Source organism: Tenrec ecaudatus, chromosome 5 (genome assembly GCF_050624435.1).
Source record: "Tenrec ecaudatus isolate mTenEca1 chromosome 5, mTenEca1.hap1, whole genome shotgun sequence".
In the NCBI taxonomy this organism is placed as follows: Eukaryota; Metazoa; Chordata; class Mammalia; order Afrosoricida; family Tenrecidae; genus Tenrec; species Tenrec ecaudatus.
In genome coordinates, this window is record NC_134534.1 from 141,161,050 (window position 1) to 141,176,371 (window position 15,322).

The 15,322-nt window shown below is 54.0% G+C and overlaps 1 protein-coding gene across 5 annotated transcripts in view; it reads right to left on the minus strand.

The window, feature by feature from the left end:
- The window catches only part of PTPRG (protein tyrosine phosphatase receptor type G), a 755,578-nt gene that overhangs the window by 82,070 nt on the left and 658,186 nt on the right, over positions 1 to 15,322 (minus strand). For all 5 annotated transcript variants that reach the window (XM_075549956.1, XM_075549955.1, XM_075549953.1 and 2 more), the window contains exon 12: positions 12,796 to 13,564. In XM_075549956.1, coding sequence (XP_075406071.1) covers positions 12,796 to 13,564 — 769 coding nt within the window. The remainder of the gene's footprint in view (positions 1 to 12,795; positions 13,565 to 15,322) is intronic.

Sequence of the window (15,322 nt, forward strand, 5' to 3'; positions counted from 1 at the left end):
TCACCAGCCTCATTGTTAGCAGCAGAGTGCTTTCACCAGTGCGCCACCAAGGCTCTTTCCTCAGCACACCAAACCCAACCCGCTGCCATCGAGTGGATTCCGACTCCTGGCGACCCTGTCGGACAGGGTAGAACCGCCCCTATGGCTTTGAGACTTGAGGGCTTTCTTTACGAGAGTAGAACCTTCTGCGAAGTAACTGACCTTGCGGTTAGCAGCCCCACATGTAATGGCCACGCCACCAGTGCTCCTTCCAGGGCACACAGGCCCTCTCAACAGCGGCCTCTGAGCACACAGGTCACGGGGAAGTTTGCTTTCTGGTCAGAGCAGCTAGGGTTTCCTGGCTGGTGAGGCAGACGCCTGGAGACGTCCAGGTGGCGCAGATGGCGGGAAGGCGCTGTGTGGGGCTGGCAGCAGCACAGAGGCAGGGGTGGGTGCAGGCGAGGGGGAGACAAAGGTTTGCTGTGTCACAGGAAGAAGCCCCTGTAAAATCCCAGGGCAGACGGATCTGCACTCAGCAAGGCTGCCTCACGCTCTGCAGAAACCAGGCCAGCACGCTGCCAGCCAGGCTGGGCTTCCAGGTGCGGGAAGGTGGGCTGAGCAGGAGGGAGAGAAATGGCCTCGGGCCCAGGTTTTTAAAGAGGCCAAGCTCCCAGCTGAAGACGAGCGGGGCCTTCAGCAGCTTTCTTCCACCAGGCCCGTCCAGCTGGCGTACACTGTCACCTCCTTTGCCACATGTACACGCAGGTCAGGGGAGGTCAGGAGAAGGACTGCGCTCATCGGTAACCAAGACAGAACACCTGACTGTTTATAAACACCTTCCCTGAGAGAACCATTAAATCTCCAACCAAAAAGACACCCTGAACGCCTCTTAAAACCCAACAGTTAAGCCTGGCCAGTCAAGACCGTCTGCCTAGAGCTTGGGTGCCGTCACAAACTACCTCGATGGGGTAAGGTGGGCCGTAGCAGTGGGAGCGATTAGAAGCAGCTTTGGGCCAGGGAATTTGAGGTCATGAGGGAGGAGCAGCTCAGAAAAGGAGAGTGAGGTGGTTGTAGCATTTCAGGCAGGTACGTGTCAATAACGACACAATTGCAAACAAGAAAAAAAGTCTTCCTATAGTTTCAATAATTACACAATTGGAAAAAAAAGAAAAAAGATCTTCCTAGTTCCTCCAGACCCACTTAACTCGGGCCCTCCCTCTACATTCTTTCATCCGTTTCCATGTGATAGCTGTTTGCCAAGCCCCCATGGTGCTAGCCCTTGGGGATCCTGAAGGGAGGGGTGATCATCATAACCAGGGACTAGAATAAAAGGCATATGGCTCCAGGGGAAGGACAATCGGCCATGGAAATAACTTCCCTCTCCCGGGGCAGTGGACACACTCTGCAGAAGGCTGGAAGGGAGTCGGCCAGGTCAGCGCAAGGAAAGACAGTCATTGCAGACAGACGTACCAACAGAGAGCAAGGGAGGAGTCGGACCAGCCAGCAGGGCGCACTGTGAAGTAAGGGACATAGATTTAGTCCTAAGGGCAGTAAAAACAGTGGAGTTTTATGTCCTGGCAGATAAGGACGGACACGTATTCTGTCCCACAACATGACCCTTGTTTTCAAAGCTGTGGGGCAACCAGTGGCAACTGACAACACTCTTGCAGGGCTCCAGCAGGGGACATCCTAGCCACACAATTGTCTGGATGGTGGTGGGGGACTATTCAAAGACCTGAAAGTGTCACTTATGGGAAATGTCAGGAAGGTTGACATGTGACGCAGGCCACACATCCAGCCAGCTAGCTCAGCGTCCACCCTGGTTAGCCCCTGATTACTGAAGAGACTCCCAATATCTAATTTCTCTCCCCTCATCCTGATAGAAAACGGAGTGAGGTGAGTGGAAGGGAAGGTCTGAGAGCACGGGGAGGGCTCTTGCCCAGAGCAACTACTCAGCCTGTCATCTCTGAACAAACTCAGGGGACACCGGCTCCGTGGTCGTGCTTCCCTTCTTAAGCCAGGAACAGTGGCTGCTGCAGCGATATCCTTCCTTCCAGGCTCTGCGAGGAGCTTCGGGGTTTCAATCTGGCTGAGAGGGGCAATGACTCAATACTCGGTGTTTCTGGGTGTGGTCCATACTACAGCCTGGAGCCCCGGAAAGACGCAAGCGGGGCTGCCAAAGCAGATGCCTACACTGTATCCTGAATTATGGGCTACAGTGCAAATGCTTTTAATCACTGGGGTGGGGGCATCAAGTCACTTTTATTCTGAAAAATCACTGCTCTGGGGAGAATGATGGTGCTTTCTGCTCCGTAAAGAGTTAAAGTCTTGGAAACACACAGGGCAGTTCTACCCTGCCGCACAGCGTTGCTGTGAGTCGGCTTCCACTCGATGGGAGTGAACTTTCATGTTTAAGGGCAAGTCCGTGTGGCGGGAGCCTGTGCACGATGTGCCGCTGGAAGCTCACACACCTCTTGGTGTTGCAATGATGTTCACACACACACACACCCCCCGGCCTGCACCAGCGGGTCTTGGGGCTTTCACTAGCTTCTCAGAGAAGTCCAGAAGGGTAGGCCCTTCAACATCAGGAGACACAGACTTGGGGTCTGATGAAGTCACAGGTCTCCGGGTCAGAGCCAGGCTCCAATTAAGGCTGCACATAGTTTTCATCATCTCTCTTTCTAATAATTTCGTGGCCATCTAAGAATTTCCAAAGTCTAAAAGTTGGAGGCCGAGTACCATCTGAACGCCCACCCCTCCGTGGGCAGTCTTCAAATGCTGGTTTCTCTGAAGGAGCACTCAGGACACAATTACTTGCAGCGGGAGCTGTAGACACCAGGCAATGATTCCGACAACCGCTTGACCTTGGCTAACTGACCCCTGGTGGCATAGTGGGCTCGACACGGAGCTGCTAACCAGAAGGTCTGTGGTTCAAACTCACCATCCGCTCGCCAGGAGAAGGATGAGGCTGTCTGTTCCCATAAAGATAACATGGAAAGCCTCGGAAACTCAAAGGAGCAGGTTAACTCTCCTCCAGAGTTGCCAGAGTGGGAATGGCCTTGCTTCCATGGCAGCGAGTTTGGTTTTGGAAGTGCAGGCAGATAGGCAGTGGGATTTATCCTGGTCTTTTACATACCAAGAGGCTTCAAAAAGTTTGTGAAAAAATTCCATTCTATTGGAATTCCATTTTCCCACAAGCTTTTGGAAGCCTTTGTGTAGAGGCCAGGCAAAAAGATGAATGCCCTGAATTTCCAGGTGGGGTATGATAAAATTGATTGCATTTTCAAGTTCACCGCATACCTACTTCTCACTTAGCAACATGGTTAGGTGCCAAAGGTCAGGTCATTTGGGGAAATTTGGGTTACCTGAAAATGGAGAGTGATTCAAACAACTAAAACTATTATTATGGAATTAATAATATACAGATATGCCATTGCTTTTTGATTTTGAAACTTCACTTTATATGACTGAACAATAGATGTCACTGTTTTGCCGATAAAAAATGACAAGTTTGAAAAAAAGGAAAAGCAAATGAAGGATGACCACTTTGGTTCACAAAATGTAATGGCACCATTCCATGGCTGCCAAGTTAAGTCGTCCCATAACTGCCAAACCACTGAAAACCAAGGCCCAGCCATGCTGACTCAGAACCTTATCCATCACAGCCAGAGTGACTGTCACCGCACACCCTGGCATTTGTTACCACCTCACCATGCTGTCGTCAATGTGAAATGCTGAGCGACAAGAGACGATACCTGATGAGTCGGTGCACTGCTTTGTCCCCGTAGGAACAGAGCCTGGAATTTAATTCTATCTCCACAAAAACACAGGCCATTTGCTGCTCAGGGAATGGGCGAGCAAATCCCTGCAAGCGTTGGTCCCACATCCCTCCACTCTCCCCCACTCTTCTCCGACCACCCTGGTCCCTGCTGTGTGTGCTCTGCTCCATCGACCCGGGTCCCTGAGCTGATCCCATGAAATCATAGGTTCAAATCCTGGCTCTGCTACTTTCCATCTCACCCATGTGATTTTTAACCGGAGACTTAGCCCAGAGTGGGCCTGAAGTTCTTTGTCTATAAAATGGGAATAACAGAACCTACTTCAGAGGAACCTGGGGAAAATTTGGTGAGAAGATGCACAGATAATGCTAAGAAGTATGCCTGGCATTAAGCAAACACCAAGGAAACACAATTACCATCAACACTGTCATCATCATCATCCTGTATTGCTGCTATCACACACTCAGCCAGCTGTAATTGTTCGTAAGGTCGCTATAGGCAGGGCTGATTGCTAATTGTAAATGGACAAGCAGTTATAAAGCTCAGTCTCCTATTGGCTGAACAACTCTGGGCAAGTTACACAACCTCACTGGGCTTGATTCCTCACAGGTAAATGAAGATGATAGTGTCTTGGAAACCCAATGTGGGCAGTTCTACTGTCCCATGGGGGTGCTGCAAGCGTCAGAATGGACATGATGGATGGTTTGACGGTGGGGATTTTTATGGGAGCAGACTGCCAGGACTGGGGGTTTCAAACCCTTCCAGTGAGCAGCTAAGGACGAACTGGCTCCATGAGGGCACCATGGGGTTCTGACCCGTCTGCAGAAAGCATTTTCATTAAAAGCAAAACTCATAGCTCAGTTAACTCCAGACCACAGGTCCTTGACATGGCTAACTCTGCTGAAGAGAGGACGCCATTTCTGGACAAGGCACCTCTCTCAACCCACTTTTACAGAAGAGTTCTCATCTGTTGGTAAATTGAAAAGTCACCAGGCTGTGGCTTAGCCTGCCCACCATGGTCCCCTCCTCTGGTGAACTCCGTCAGACCTTTCCTCCCTTCCAGCGATGTCCCTGCTGGTCCAGATGTCGGAGGAAGGACATTAAAGAGAGAGGCAGACTGCCTCCGCTTCGCCCACCAAGGACGTGGCGGCAGATAGGACAGGTAGAGGGAGGGCCTGGACTCCTAGCCCGAGTCTGCTTCAGAACTGCAATTCACACAGGCTGGAGTTCGATGCTAACTACCCCTGGAGGAGGGAAGCAGGAAGGAGGCAAGGAGCGGGCCCTCCCGATGGCGGCCCAGCTTCCTCTCAGCGTTTATTGTAGCATCCAGTAGACACCGAATAAAGTGCCTCCATTCTGCTTTTCAAAAAATTTGAAAAAAAAAAAAAAAGAAAAGAAAAACAGTTTTCAGTGGCATATGTCATCACTGAATTAATGCTGTTTGCCTTTTACTGGCTTGGCTCTCATCCCAGTAGAAGCAAATACAAACAGTACAATGTACTATAAATGCTATCGGCAGCAATACATCAGATGGACCCATCGGAAACGCTTCCCACCCTACAGTGAGCGTCTGACTGCGGTACGAGAACCCCGTGCTGTGGAGACTGAATGTAGCTTGGGTGTCTGATGGGGTCACTCAGGGCGAGGGAAAGGCCAGCTGCCTCGGCTCCCTTAGAGCGATGAAGGAAAGGGCGAGGCCCACATGCAAACACCCGCAGCCTGTTCCCACCACCTGCAGCCCAGCCGGTGGCTCCACTCCTTACAAACCACCCACAGCCAGCTGCCCACCACACTAGTGTCACGTTGGCCTTAGTTTCTCGGGAGCCCTGACATAACCCACAAGCAGCCCTCGTGGTGCACTGGTTACGCACTGGGCTGCTAACGGCAAGGTCAGCAGTTTGACAACCAGTCAGCGCCGGGAAAGAAAGACCAGGCTTACTTCTCCCTTAAAGCGTGACCGTCTCAGAAACCCACAGGGGCAGTTCTACCCTCTCCTATAGGGTCGCCATGAGTTGGCATCGACTCGATGGCACTGAGTTTGGTTTTCACCAACGCTCCTGTTGCAGGGGGTGATGGCTTGCTGGGTACAAAGACATGCATTGCCCTGCAGCAGGGCCCCAGTTGTGGGCTGCCCTGCCATGGGGGAGCTGGGCAGTGGTGTGATTTATTTCCCCTGGTGTGCTTGTGGAGGTGCACAATCCTCCCCACTCACCCAGAGCCCACATCCCCAACTCACACAAGCTCGGTCAGCGGGTGGAAGACTGGGGGGCTTTGGAGAAATTCTGATTTCACTGTCAATACAACCCTACAAAACTGCCACCATGGGCATTTTATCCTGAAAGCAGTCAGGAACGATGCTAGGTGTCTCCCCTCACGACAAGTGCCCCATCACCTATACTTTGAACCCCTGATGGCAGCCTCCCTGGAGACTCACGATCTTTGGGGAAGTCTGGTTTCCTACACCACCTGGCCTGCCGCTCGCGTCAGAGAGCACTGGGGGTGGGAGCGGATGGAGATTTCCAAGGACACAGACACATTTGGGGAGGAAACTAAACCACAGTGGTGACCCCCTCACCCCCTCAAAGCACCCCATATGAGCTCTGCCCACCGGCCCTGAAAGACAGCAGCTGAAAGCAAGAATTATACAGGAAACGCATCGCAACATCTGCCGCGGCCGATTTAGTCCATCCACTGGTCGTTCATCCGCATGCTTGGCGTGATTGCTTTTAAATCCGTGTCATGACACTTGAGGCTGCTGGTACACCCTCACGTCGTCTACGCTGTGCTCATGAACCTGTCCTGTTCATGATTGTTCCCATTCTTTTGAAGTCCCCGGGTGGTGTGCACGGTCAGCATGCTCGGCTGCCAATGACACAGTTGATTGTTGGCGTTCACATGGACCTGTCTCAGAAGAAAGGCCTGGCGATCCACTTCAAGAAAGCCAGCCTTGACAAGCCTGTGTGCACAGGGCTCTCTTGGCTCCTGGGGGGCTGCCAGGAGTTCCAGCTGACTCTGGGCAATGAGGTTAGCTTCGGAAACAAGGTAACTTTGAACGTGGGTTCCTTCAACTCTGGATATCTACAGCGGGCCAAGTGGGCTGGATCATTCTCAATTGTGGGAGCTGGCCGTGCACTGATGGGTGTGAAGCAGCAGCCTCGCCCAGGTGCTGTCAGTAGCATACCTGCCACCCCTGGCTTGACAAGCATGCATGTCGACAGACAGACAGCATTGCCAATGTCGCACCGAGGGTTCGAACACCCACACCTGGTTGAAAGCCAGTACCATGAAGAGACCAGCCCCCGGGACCGAAGCAAACCGCCTAGAGCACATGCGGAGGTCTTTATGGGAGCAGACTGTCAGGGCTTTGTCCTGCAAGCCGATTGACGGCAGTCGTGAGCAGCATTACCATTGTAAGCATGTAACACCGTACATTGTAAGCATGTAACACGTACTTACATTGTAAGCATGTAACGCGTACTTATATTGTAAGCATGTAATGCGTACTTATATTGTAAGCATGTAACATGTGCCATTTTAGCCATAGCTACTTTTAAAAAGTGTTGCGGAATGACCAAACATTGACTCAAATGACTATGATCTCTTAATATGTACAAACAAACATAAAAGTGTGCAAAGGATTTAAATGACCTTCTACCCTCTACCATTGCACCCAGTGTCTCGGCACCCACCTGGGACCAACCGAGGCCAGAGGCCAGAGAGCAGTTATTTGGGGCTGTACAGGCCAGTTGTGGTCTCTGTGGAATGCTTCCCTTGGCTTCATGCATCGCTCCCAGCCATGGGCTGTCCAGAGACAGGCTGAGGACTAGCTTTGGTTTGGCAGGAGTGTGCCAACCCCTGGACTGCCCCATACCCTTGGTCCCTGGGTCCTGCTGACCTCGGGAGGCAGTCAGTAAGCACTCGGTGAACACCCTGGGCTCCTCATGAGAAACCAAGTTTCCCTATTAGCAAAACACAAATGGAAAACTCCAGTGCGATGGGACGGGCTCACAGCCGTGCCCCACCTAGGCTGCGTGCACGGGGCGTGCTCCACTGGAGCTGTCAAGCGCATTCATGGCAGCAGACGGCCCTACGTCACTCTGTGGCTCCGTGAAGAAGGGCCCGTGCTGCCGACCTACACAACACCCATGCAGTGGAAATCACACACACGCTGCATGAAACAGGTGCTGGAGAAAGGCTTGGTGAGGAAGCCAGTGCCCACCTCTCCGAGGGGGCTTCGAATGATGCCAGGGGAACCATCCGTTACCTTTAATTCCCGTTCTCCATGCTCTTGCTCAACCTGAAAGGACACAGGCTTTCCAATTGGCTGCAGTCCGCACGCTACCCTGAGGTCTTACCTGGCCCTTGCCTCTGACTTCTGGAGGCCTCTGCGCTTGCCGATTCTTTTATAGAACACCGCTTTCCTCTTGTCCCACCCTGGGATTAATAGTAAAACTACTTCTCAGCATATCGCCAAGATGGCACCAAATATGAAACGAATTTCAACACCCTTTTTGCAGACATGTGTACAAATAAATGCATCACTTTACTGCTTTGTTCCCCCTAAAGAGCTGCTACCCAAGTAAATATTGACTAAAATGACTTTTACTTCATGCAAAAGGAAAAAGACAAATAGGCGAGAGACATAAACAAATGCACCTCCGAAGTCTTTTAGCACAAACCGCCACCCGCCAACATCCAACAAACTGCATCCGAGCCTTGAGTGCGGGGGAGGTGGGGAGCGGGGCAAAGGCTGGCCTGGGAAGAAGCGAGGGGAGGGCCCTGGGATCGTGAACTGAGGTCCACTTAGCTGGATTTAAGCCCAACACCACCAACAGCCGTTCTTGTACCCAATGCGGCTGGTGTGTGCAGCCGTGTCAACTCCACCTTGTCTCACCTCATACAGGCAGACATGTTTCTGCCCAGGCCAGGATGGGCAAACTACAGCCCATAAGACAAGGGGCACAGCCACGCCCCTTCATGTGCAGACTTTCAGTGGCAGCTCCCAGGCCACGTGGGAAAGCTCAGGAGTTGCAGGAAGGGGCAGGGGCTGCAAAGCAGACCAGGCTTGCCAGTGTGCTCCACCACCCCACATTTGAGGTGCCCTCAATTCTGAGGGAAGGTCTCTACTTTGTTTTGGGAAAAGGTCAGAGCTGCCCATCAAGAAAGAGGAAGGTGCTATCATTCACTGGTTCTGGGATGGGCCGGAGCTCCGGGAGGTAGGTCATCTTCCAAGCCAGCTAGCTGGGAATGGCAGTCTCAACATGGGCCTTAATGTCCCCATGGACCAAAAAAGAAGTCCTACCAGGAACCACCTTGGGTGCCACCGCAGGCTGGGGCCAGGCTGCCACCAGCACCTCCTGACTTGTCCTCAGTAACAAGGGCACGGTGCCCTCCCTGCACACGAGTGGTGCTCCCTGCGCACTAAGGGCTACGATTACCCACTCTGTACTAAAGGGGGGCACAGAGCGTGGACCTGTACTAAAGGGGGTCACAGAGAGTGGACCTGTACTAAAGGGGGGCACAGAGCGTGGACCGGTACTAAAGGGGGGCACAGAGCGTGGACCTGTACTAAAGGGGGGCACAGAGCGTGGACCTGTACTAAAGGGGGGCACAGAGCGTGGACCTGTACTAAAGGGGGTCACAGAGCGTGGACCTGTACTAAAGGGGGGGGCACAGAGCATGGACCTGTACTAAAGGGGGGCACAGAGCGTGGACCTGTACTAAAGGGGGGCACAGAGCGTGGACCTGTACTAAAGGGGGGCACAGAGCATGGACTGTGAAGTAGCGGGCCTGGGGGTGCATGGCGAGTAAGGGGCGGAGCAAGGCTTCCTGCTTCTTCCCCACCAATCTGACTCTAGTCACAATGACTCACTATCTGCTTACCTGGGCTTTGTCTGGTCTCAGGAGTCGTGCTCTTCCTGAGTGTGTGGAAAGAGGGGGCTGTGGGACGCAGGGTGGGAGTTACTTCTCGACCAAGGCTCCTAGTCTACAAGGCCAAACTGCTTGGCTTGGAAAACTGATTCCAGATCCAACTAACGTGCCTTTGGGAAAACCCTGGTCCAGCTGCAGCTCTGTGTCCTGACTGCTCTGTCCACTCTCGCCTCCCCTAGACACTCTTCAAGCAGAGTCGCCAGCAATCTCCTACTAAAGTCCACGAGATCCCTCACTGTCCTGCTGCGAGTAGAGCACTATCGTCAGCAGAGCCAGGAAGCCCAGTCTGTTCTCAGCTCTGGCCATCCCTGAGCTCGCTCAGCTGCAGTGGTTCTTGACTGACCCCCATTTCTTCCTTGGGAAGACTCTGGAATGACCTGTCATGGGTCTCTGCCCCAATGAAACCTTCTCACACTGGGTTATCAGCCCAAATGTGATTCTGAGACTGCCCAATGCTACTCTGCTCCTCGCCCTCTCCCCATCATCTCCCCTCACCCCCCACAAGCCTGGCACTTCACGCTTTTTATTCTCTGAAAGCATCTCTAGCTCCCTCATATAACTCAACAGAACAGATGCCGGTTGGGCTCGATGTGCTCTTTCCAGTCTAGTTCAGTGCCTGGCACACACAGCGGATCCTACCCAAGCATGTGATGCCTTCGTATGCAAGAGACCCAACCTCCCCACACTGACTTCTACAGGGAAGGCCCCTGTGCGTGTAGGGATCACTTCAGACAGCTTCACAAGGGCCCTGCATGTCCTCTCTTCCCTCCTACAGAAGGGTAGGTGGTACTGTCACCCAAAGCTGTGTCCAAACGGAACAACCCCCTCAGGGAACCCGTACCCCAAAATATTAGCCCCCACCAGGTTTAGGGATGAACGTGACTCAACACATGAAAATTTATTCTAAGTTGTATCTGAACATACGAGATCTCAGCTTTAGATGAATTTTAATGTTTACAAGTGCAAAAGGAAATAAATATTTACCAGTTGCTTCCCCCCCTTCTCTTTCTTTTACTCTTATAACTTGACAACAGCTTAGAGGGTGGGGGATGTTGGTAAACATCCTGTAGTCTGGAAAAATGAAGAATTTCTTATTAAGAAAACTCCTGTCAACAAGCCCTCACGCTCATGCTCCCTTGCTCAGACTTCTGGGGTGGTTTCTTTCGGTTTGATTAGAGGGGAGAAGGGGCCAGACTGCCACCCTGGAGTGTGCAGAGCTCAGACCAGCCATGTCCTCTGAGGCCACCAGCAATAACCCAGGGACTCACATAGCCAGCAGGAACCCTCGGAGAGGGTTATAACAGAATGCCGCAGCTAGATGGCATCAACCTAGAGATGGCATCATTTTCTCACAGTGCAGGAGGCTGGCCGTCTAAACTCGGGAGGCTGCCTCTGGAGTAAAATTTTCTTCTATGTGAGCTCTGGGGAGGTTCTCTGTGAGCTCTGGGGAGGGTTCTCTCTGTGAGCTCTGGGGAGGGTTCTCTGTGAGCTCTGGGGAAGTTGTCTGTGAGCTCTGGGGAGGGTTCTCTGTGAGCTCTGGGGAAGATTCTCTATGAACTCTGAGGAGGGTTCTCTGTGAGCTCTGGGGAGGGTTCTCTGTGAGCTGGCGGGGGTGGGGGAGGTTCTCTCTGTGAACTCTCGGGAGAGTTCTTTGTGAGCTCCTGGGAGGGTTCTCTGTGAGCTCTGGGGAGGGTTCTCTGTGAGTCCCGTGGGAGATTCCTTGTAATTTCTCTAGCATTCTCGAAGTCCCTTAAAGATCTCCAAGTTGGCATCTGTCTTTCCCATTCCTGCTCTATTTTTCTCCTGCTATTTAAAAAATATCTCAAAACCAATTGGTAAGACACACCATATATGATCAAACACTCCCTCCCACCCCCCAAAAAATAAAAGATCAAACCCACTGCCCTAGAGACAATTCCCTTTGTAGGGGCCCTGTAGGACAGGGTAGAACTGCCTCTGCAGGATTCCAAGGCTGTCACTCATTATGGGAGTAGAAAATCGCATCTCTCTCCCAAGGAGCAGCTAGTGGTTTCGAACTACTGACCTTGTGGTTAGCACCCCAACATATAACCACCATGCTAGGAGGGCTCAGATCCTACACCGAAAGGACCTCATTCACAAAGCAAAGAAAAAGCAAAAAGCAACCCTGTTCTCTTACAGGGCCACATCCAGGAGCCTTCCCTTCTGACTGAGTAGATTCTATCTCACAGCAACCCTGCAAGATAGGTAGGGCTTCCCCAGAGGTTCCCCAAAGCGGTCATCTTGACCAAAGCAAATGGAGTCATCTTTCCGTGGAGCGGCTGCGGGGCTCACTGCAGGCCTTTCAGTTAGCAGCTGAGTGCTTCCACCTCTGTGCTACCCGGATCCCCGTCAGTACAGAGGGCAAGATTCACCAGGCAGATTCGTGGGAGACACAGTTCATTCCAGAACATGGCCTCTGCCCTCCCCATTGTTCTCTCAAACAGCCCCGGGCTTATTTTCATGAATCAATTGTCCCAAACTTAAGTTAGTGAATTTTGTGTCTTGCCAGTCATCCAGGTAACCTGCTTACTCTCATGCGCCAGCCAGCTAGCTAGCTTTCTAACTTCCCCGAGTTGGCCTCCAGGAGCTCAGTGATGAAGTTTACTTGGCAGATAACGCAAAGATGGGAAGGTCAAGTCCACCCGATGCTCCCAGGAAGACAGCCGGATGAACCGTGTGGGGAAAAGTAGTCATGGAAAGCCCTCCAGAGTGGGGCTGGCTGCGGGGTTGGAAATGCCTCAACGGCTGCTGCCTTTTTTTACAAGCAGTCCCTGCTTTCTGCCGTCTCTCCACCTCCCTTTCTAGCTGTGAGTCAAAAGGCAGGGCCCGTGCTTACCCGGCCCGCAGAACAACGCACCAACCCTTCCTGTGTCCCCTGAGGATGGCTGTCTCTTTTAAGCCATGGGGTGCATTCCCTGGGTGGAGTCCGTGGAGTCAGTCAGTCAAGGGCAAGGGGAGCGTTAGTCTCAACAGAACAGGCAGTGATGCTCCCACCCCCACCCACCCCCCAGGCCTCCCTCAATTGCAGCACAGGAAGCAAGCTCTGGCCCTCCCGCTCCCACGCCCGCGAGCGGAGGCCACGCACCTGGATTCACCGTGATGAATTTGCTCTCCTCGGGGAACCGATCCCCTCGGGACACAGGCTTCCTAGACGGTGCTCCGGGCCGGCTGGGGGCGCTCCCGGCCCCACGTTCCTCTGTGACTGTGGGGGGCACTTGGGTGGCGGTGGCCGAGTCCTCGCTGCGGCCGGGGTCTGGCCGCTCGGTGGGGCGGGCGGTGCGGTTCCGCGGGTGGCCGGCCACCGTCTGCTGCCCGCCCTCCGCCGCGGTCCGGTTGGGGGCTGCGGGCATGCGGGTGGGCGCCGCCCGGCTCTGCTCCCCGGCGGCCGCGTTGGCCGTGGTGGTGGCAGGGGTCACCTCGCTCTTCTCCTTCTTCTCCGCGTCCTTCTCCCCCTCCTCCCCGTCCTCGCTCTCACTCTCCGCGTCCTTCTCCCCCTCCTCGGCCCCCTCGCCGTCCTTGGTGGGTGCCGAGTCGCCGTCCGGCCCGGGGGACGCCAGGGCCTCGGTGGTGGCCAGGACCGGCCGGCCCGCCTGCTTGCTGGCCGCGGGGGCCGTGGGGAGGCGCGTGGGCCACACGGTGCTGGGGAAGGAGGGGATGCCGCCGCCGCTGAAGCCCAGGCCGGCCAGCAGCGTGCTGGTGACCACGGAGGCCACGGTGGCCTGGCTGCCGCTGGACGAAGGGCCCATCCCAGTGGCCATGGAGACGAAGGAGAAGGGGAGACCGGACGACGTCCAGGTGGAGGACCCCGAGCTGATGGGCGCCATGTCGGCGGAGGAAGCCGGAGATGCTGTGGGCTTGAAGGGGCCACGGGGAGGGTGCGGGAGGGACGAGGAAGACAGAGCAGAGGGGGGTCAGTACACGAGAACCGGGAACCCAACCCCTACCTTGGCCGGACTGTCTCGGCACCCTTCCCTGGGCTTGTCCTGGGATGGTGTCCAGGAGGCCCGCGCTTTCGAGCCTGGCTGCCCGTTCACGGTCACCACGACACACTGCAAACCGCAAGCAGCACAGCACCCCCAGCGCCGCACTGGTGCGGCCTACGGGGAGGGGAGCGGCTGTGATTGCCGCTGCCTGAAGGCCCACATCAGGAGAGCAACGGAGGGCAAGATCCGAGTGAAAAGGGAGGCTGAGGTGGCCGACCCTAGCCTCGGGGGTATATCCAGCTCTGAGGGTTGGAAGCTTCCTGGGGGACCCACCTAATTCTGCTCTTCCGCAGGTAGACTGCACAGACCGCAGGAGAGGCCTGGGCAGTGACAGACAGACAGGAGCCGTGCTCCCCACCTCAAGCTCTGGGGATGTCGGATTTACAGGCTCTGTGCAGGGGCAGAGGCAGCTGCACTAGCTCTCAGACGCCTGCGGTGAGGGTCAGGCGAAGCCTATGCATGATAGTAACACCACCACCCCCACCTCCACCACCACCCCCTCCACCACCACCATCACCACCATCTCCTCCTCCTCTACCACCTCCACCTCCACCACCACCCCCTCCACCCCCACCGCCACCACCACCTCCACTCCCACTACCACCACCACCACCACCATCACTACCGAGAGCCCCACTTAGCAGGTGCCAGCTACAGTGAGGCCCATGAGAGTCACGGTGCCACAGGGTGGCCCGGTTTCTCTGGTCTTGCGAGAGTGCAGGGGACAGGGCCTAGCCGTGTGCCTGGGACAGGGCCTAGCCATGTGCCTTTCCGACGGCTCCTGTGCGTGGAAAGTCTGTGTTCTCCTGCCCTGGCAGAGCTTCCCCTCACCCAGGCTCTGGCTTTTGCGGTTTGGATGAGGTCAGCTGTGTGCTGTAGAGAGCAGGTACCTACCGGACAACGCTTCCAACATACTAAGCTGGGGCTGCCGGTGGGATTTCTGTCACATATGGCATTTCAGGAAGACAACAGGTCTTTCTCTGAGTTCTTTGTTTGATTCAAATTTCTATAACCTGGTATTTAGAATCTCAAATTCTACCCCATCATTTATTTGTACATTTCCGTGCTATAATGAGGATGTCTCAGCTCGCCTAACGTTATAATCTTGTGTGAATTTGAAAACTTTCTGGTTTAACGATGACATTTTAGCAAACGCTTTTTAAATTTTTGGCTCTAACATATTTCAGGTTTATTTCTATTTATCAGACCCTGGATTCTGAAGTTGGTTCACCAAGTGTCTGATATCAGTAACATGCCATATGTCACATGATGCCAAATACCCAGAGACAGTGATGTGAGGCTTCCTGGGCTTGCCTTGGTGACCCCTCACTGTCTGGATGGTGATATCAGCCTCACTGCAGTCACTATAAAATAGGCTAATAGCAGCAAGGCCCTTATGGCCTGTCGCAAGGGCTAAGTCACACAATCTGTCCCGGAACCCCAGGCTGTGCTCAGTAATCCCGGGTAGTATTGATGCTGGAGCCCTGCTGGAGCAGTGCAGTCCCACGACCAGCAGTTAAAAACTACCAGTCGGTCCAAGGAAGAGAGGGGAGGCTTCCTAGTCCTGTCAAGAGTGACAGTCTCAGAAACTCACAGGGGCAGTTCTACCTGTTCTACAGGGCCACAATG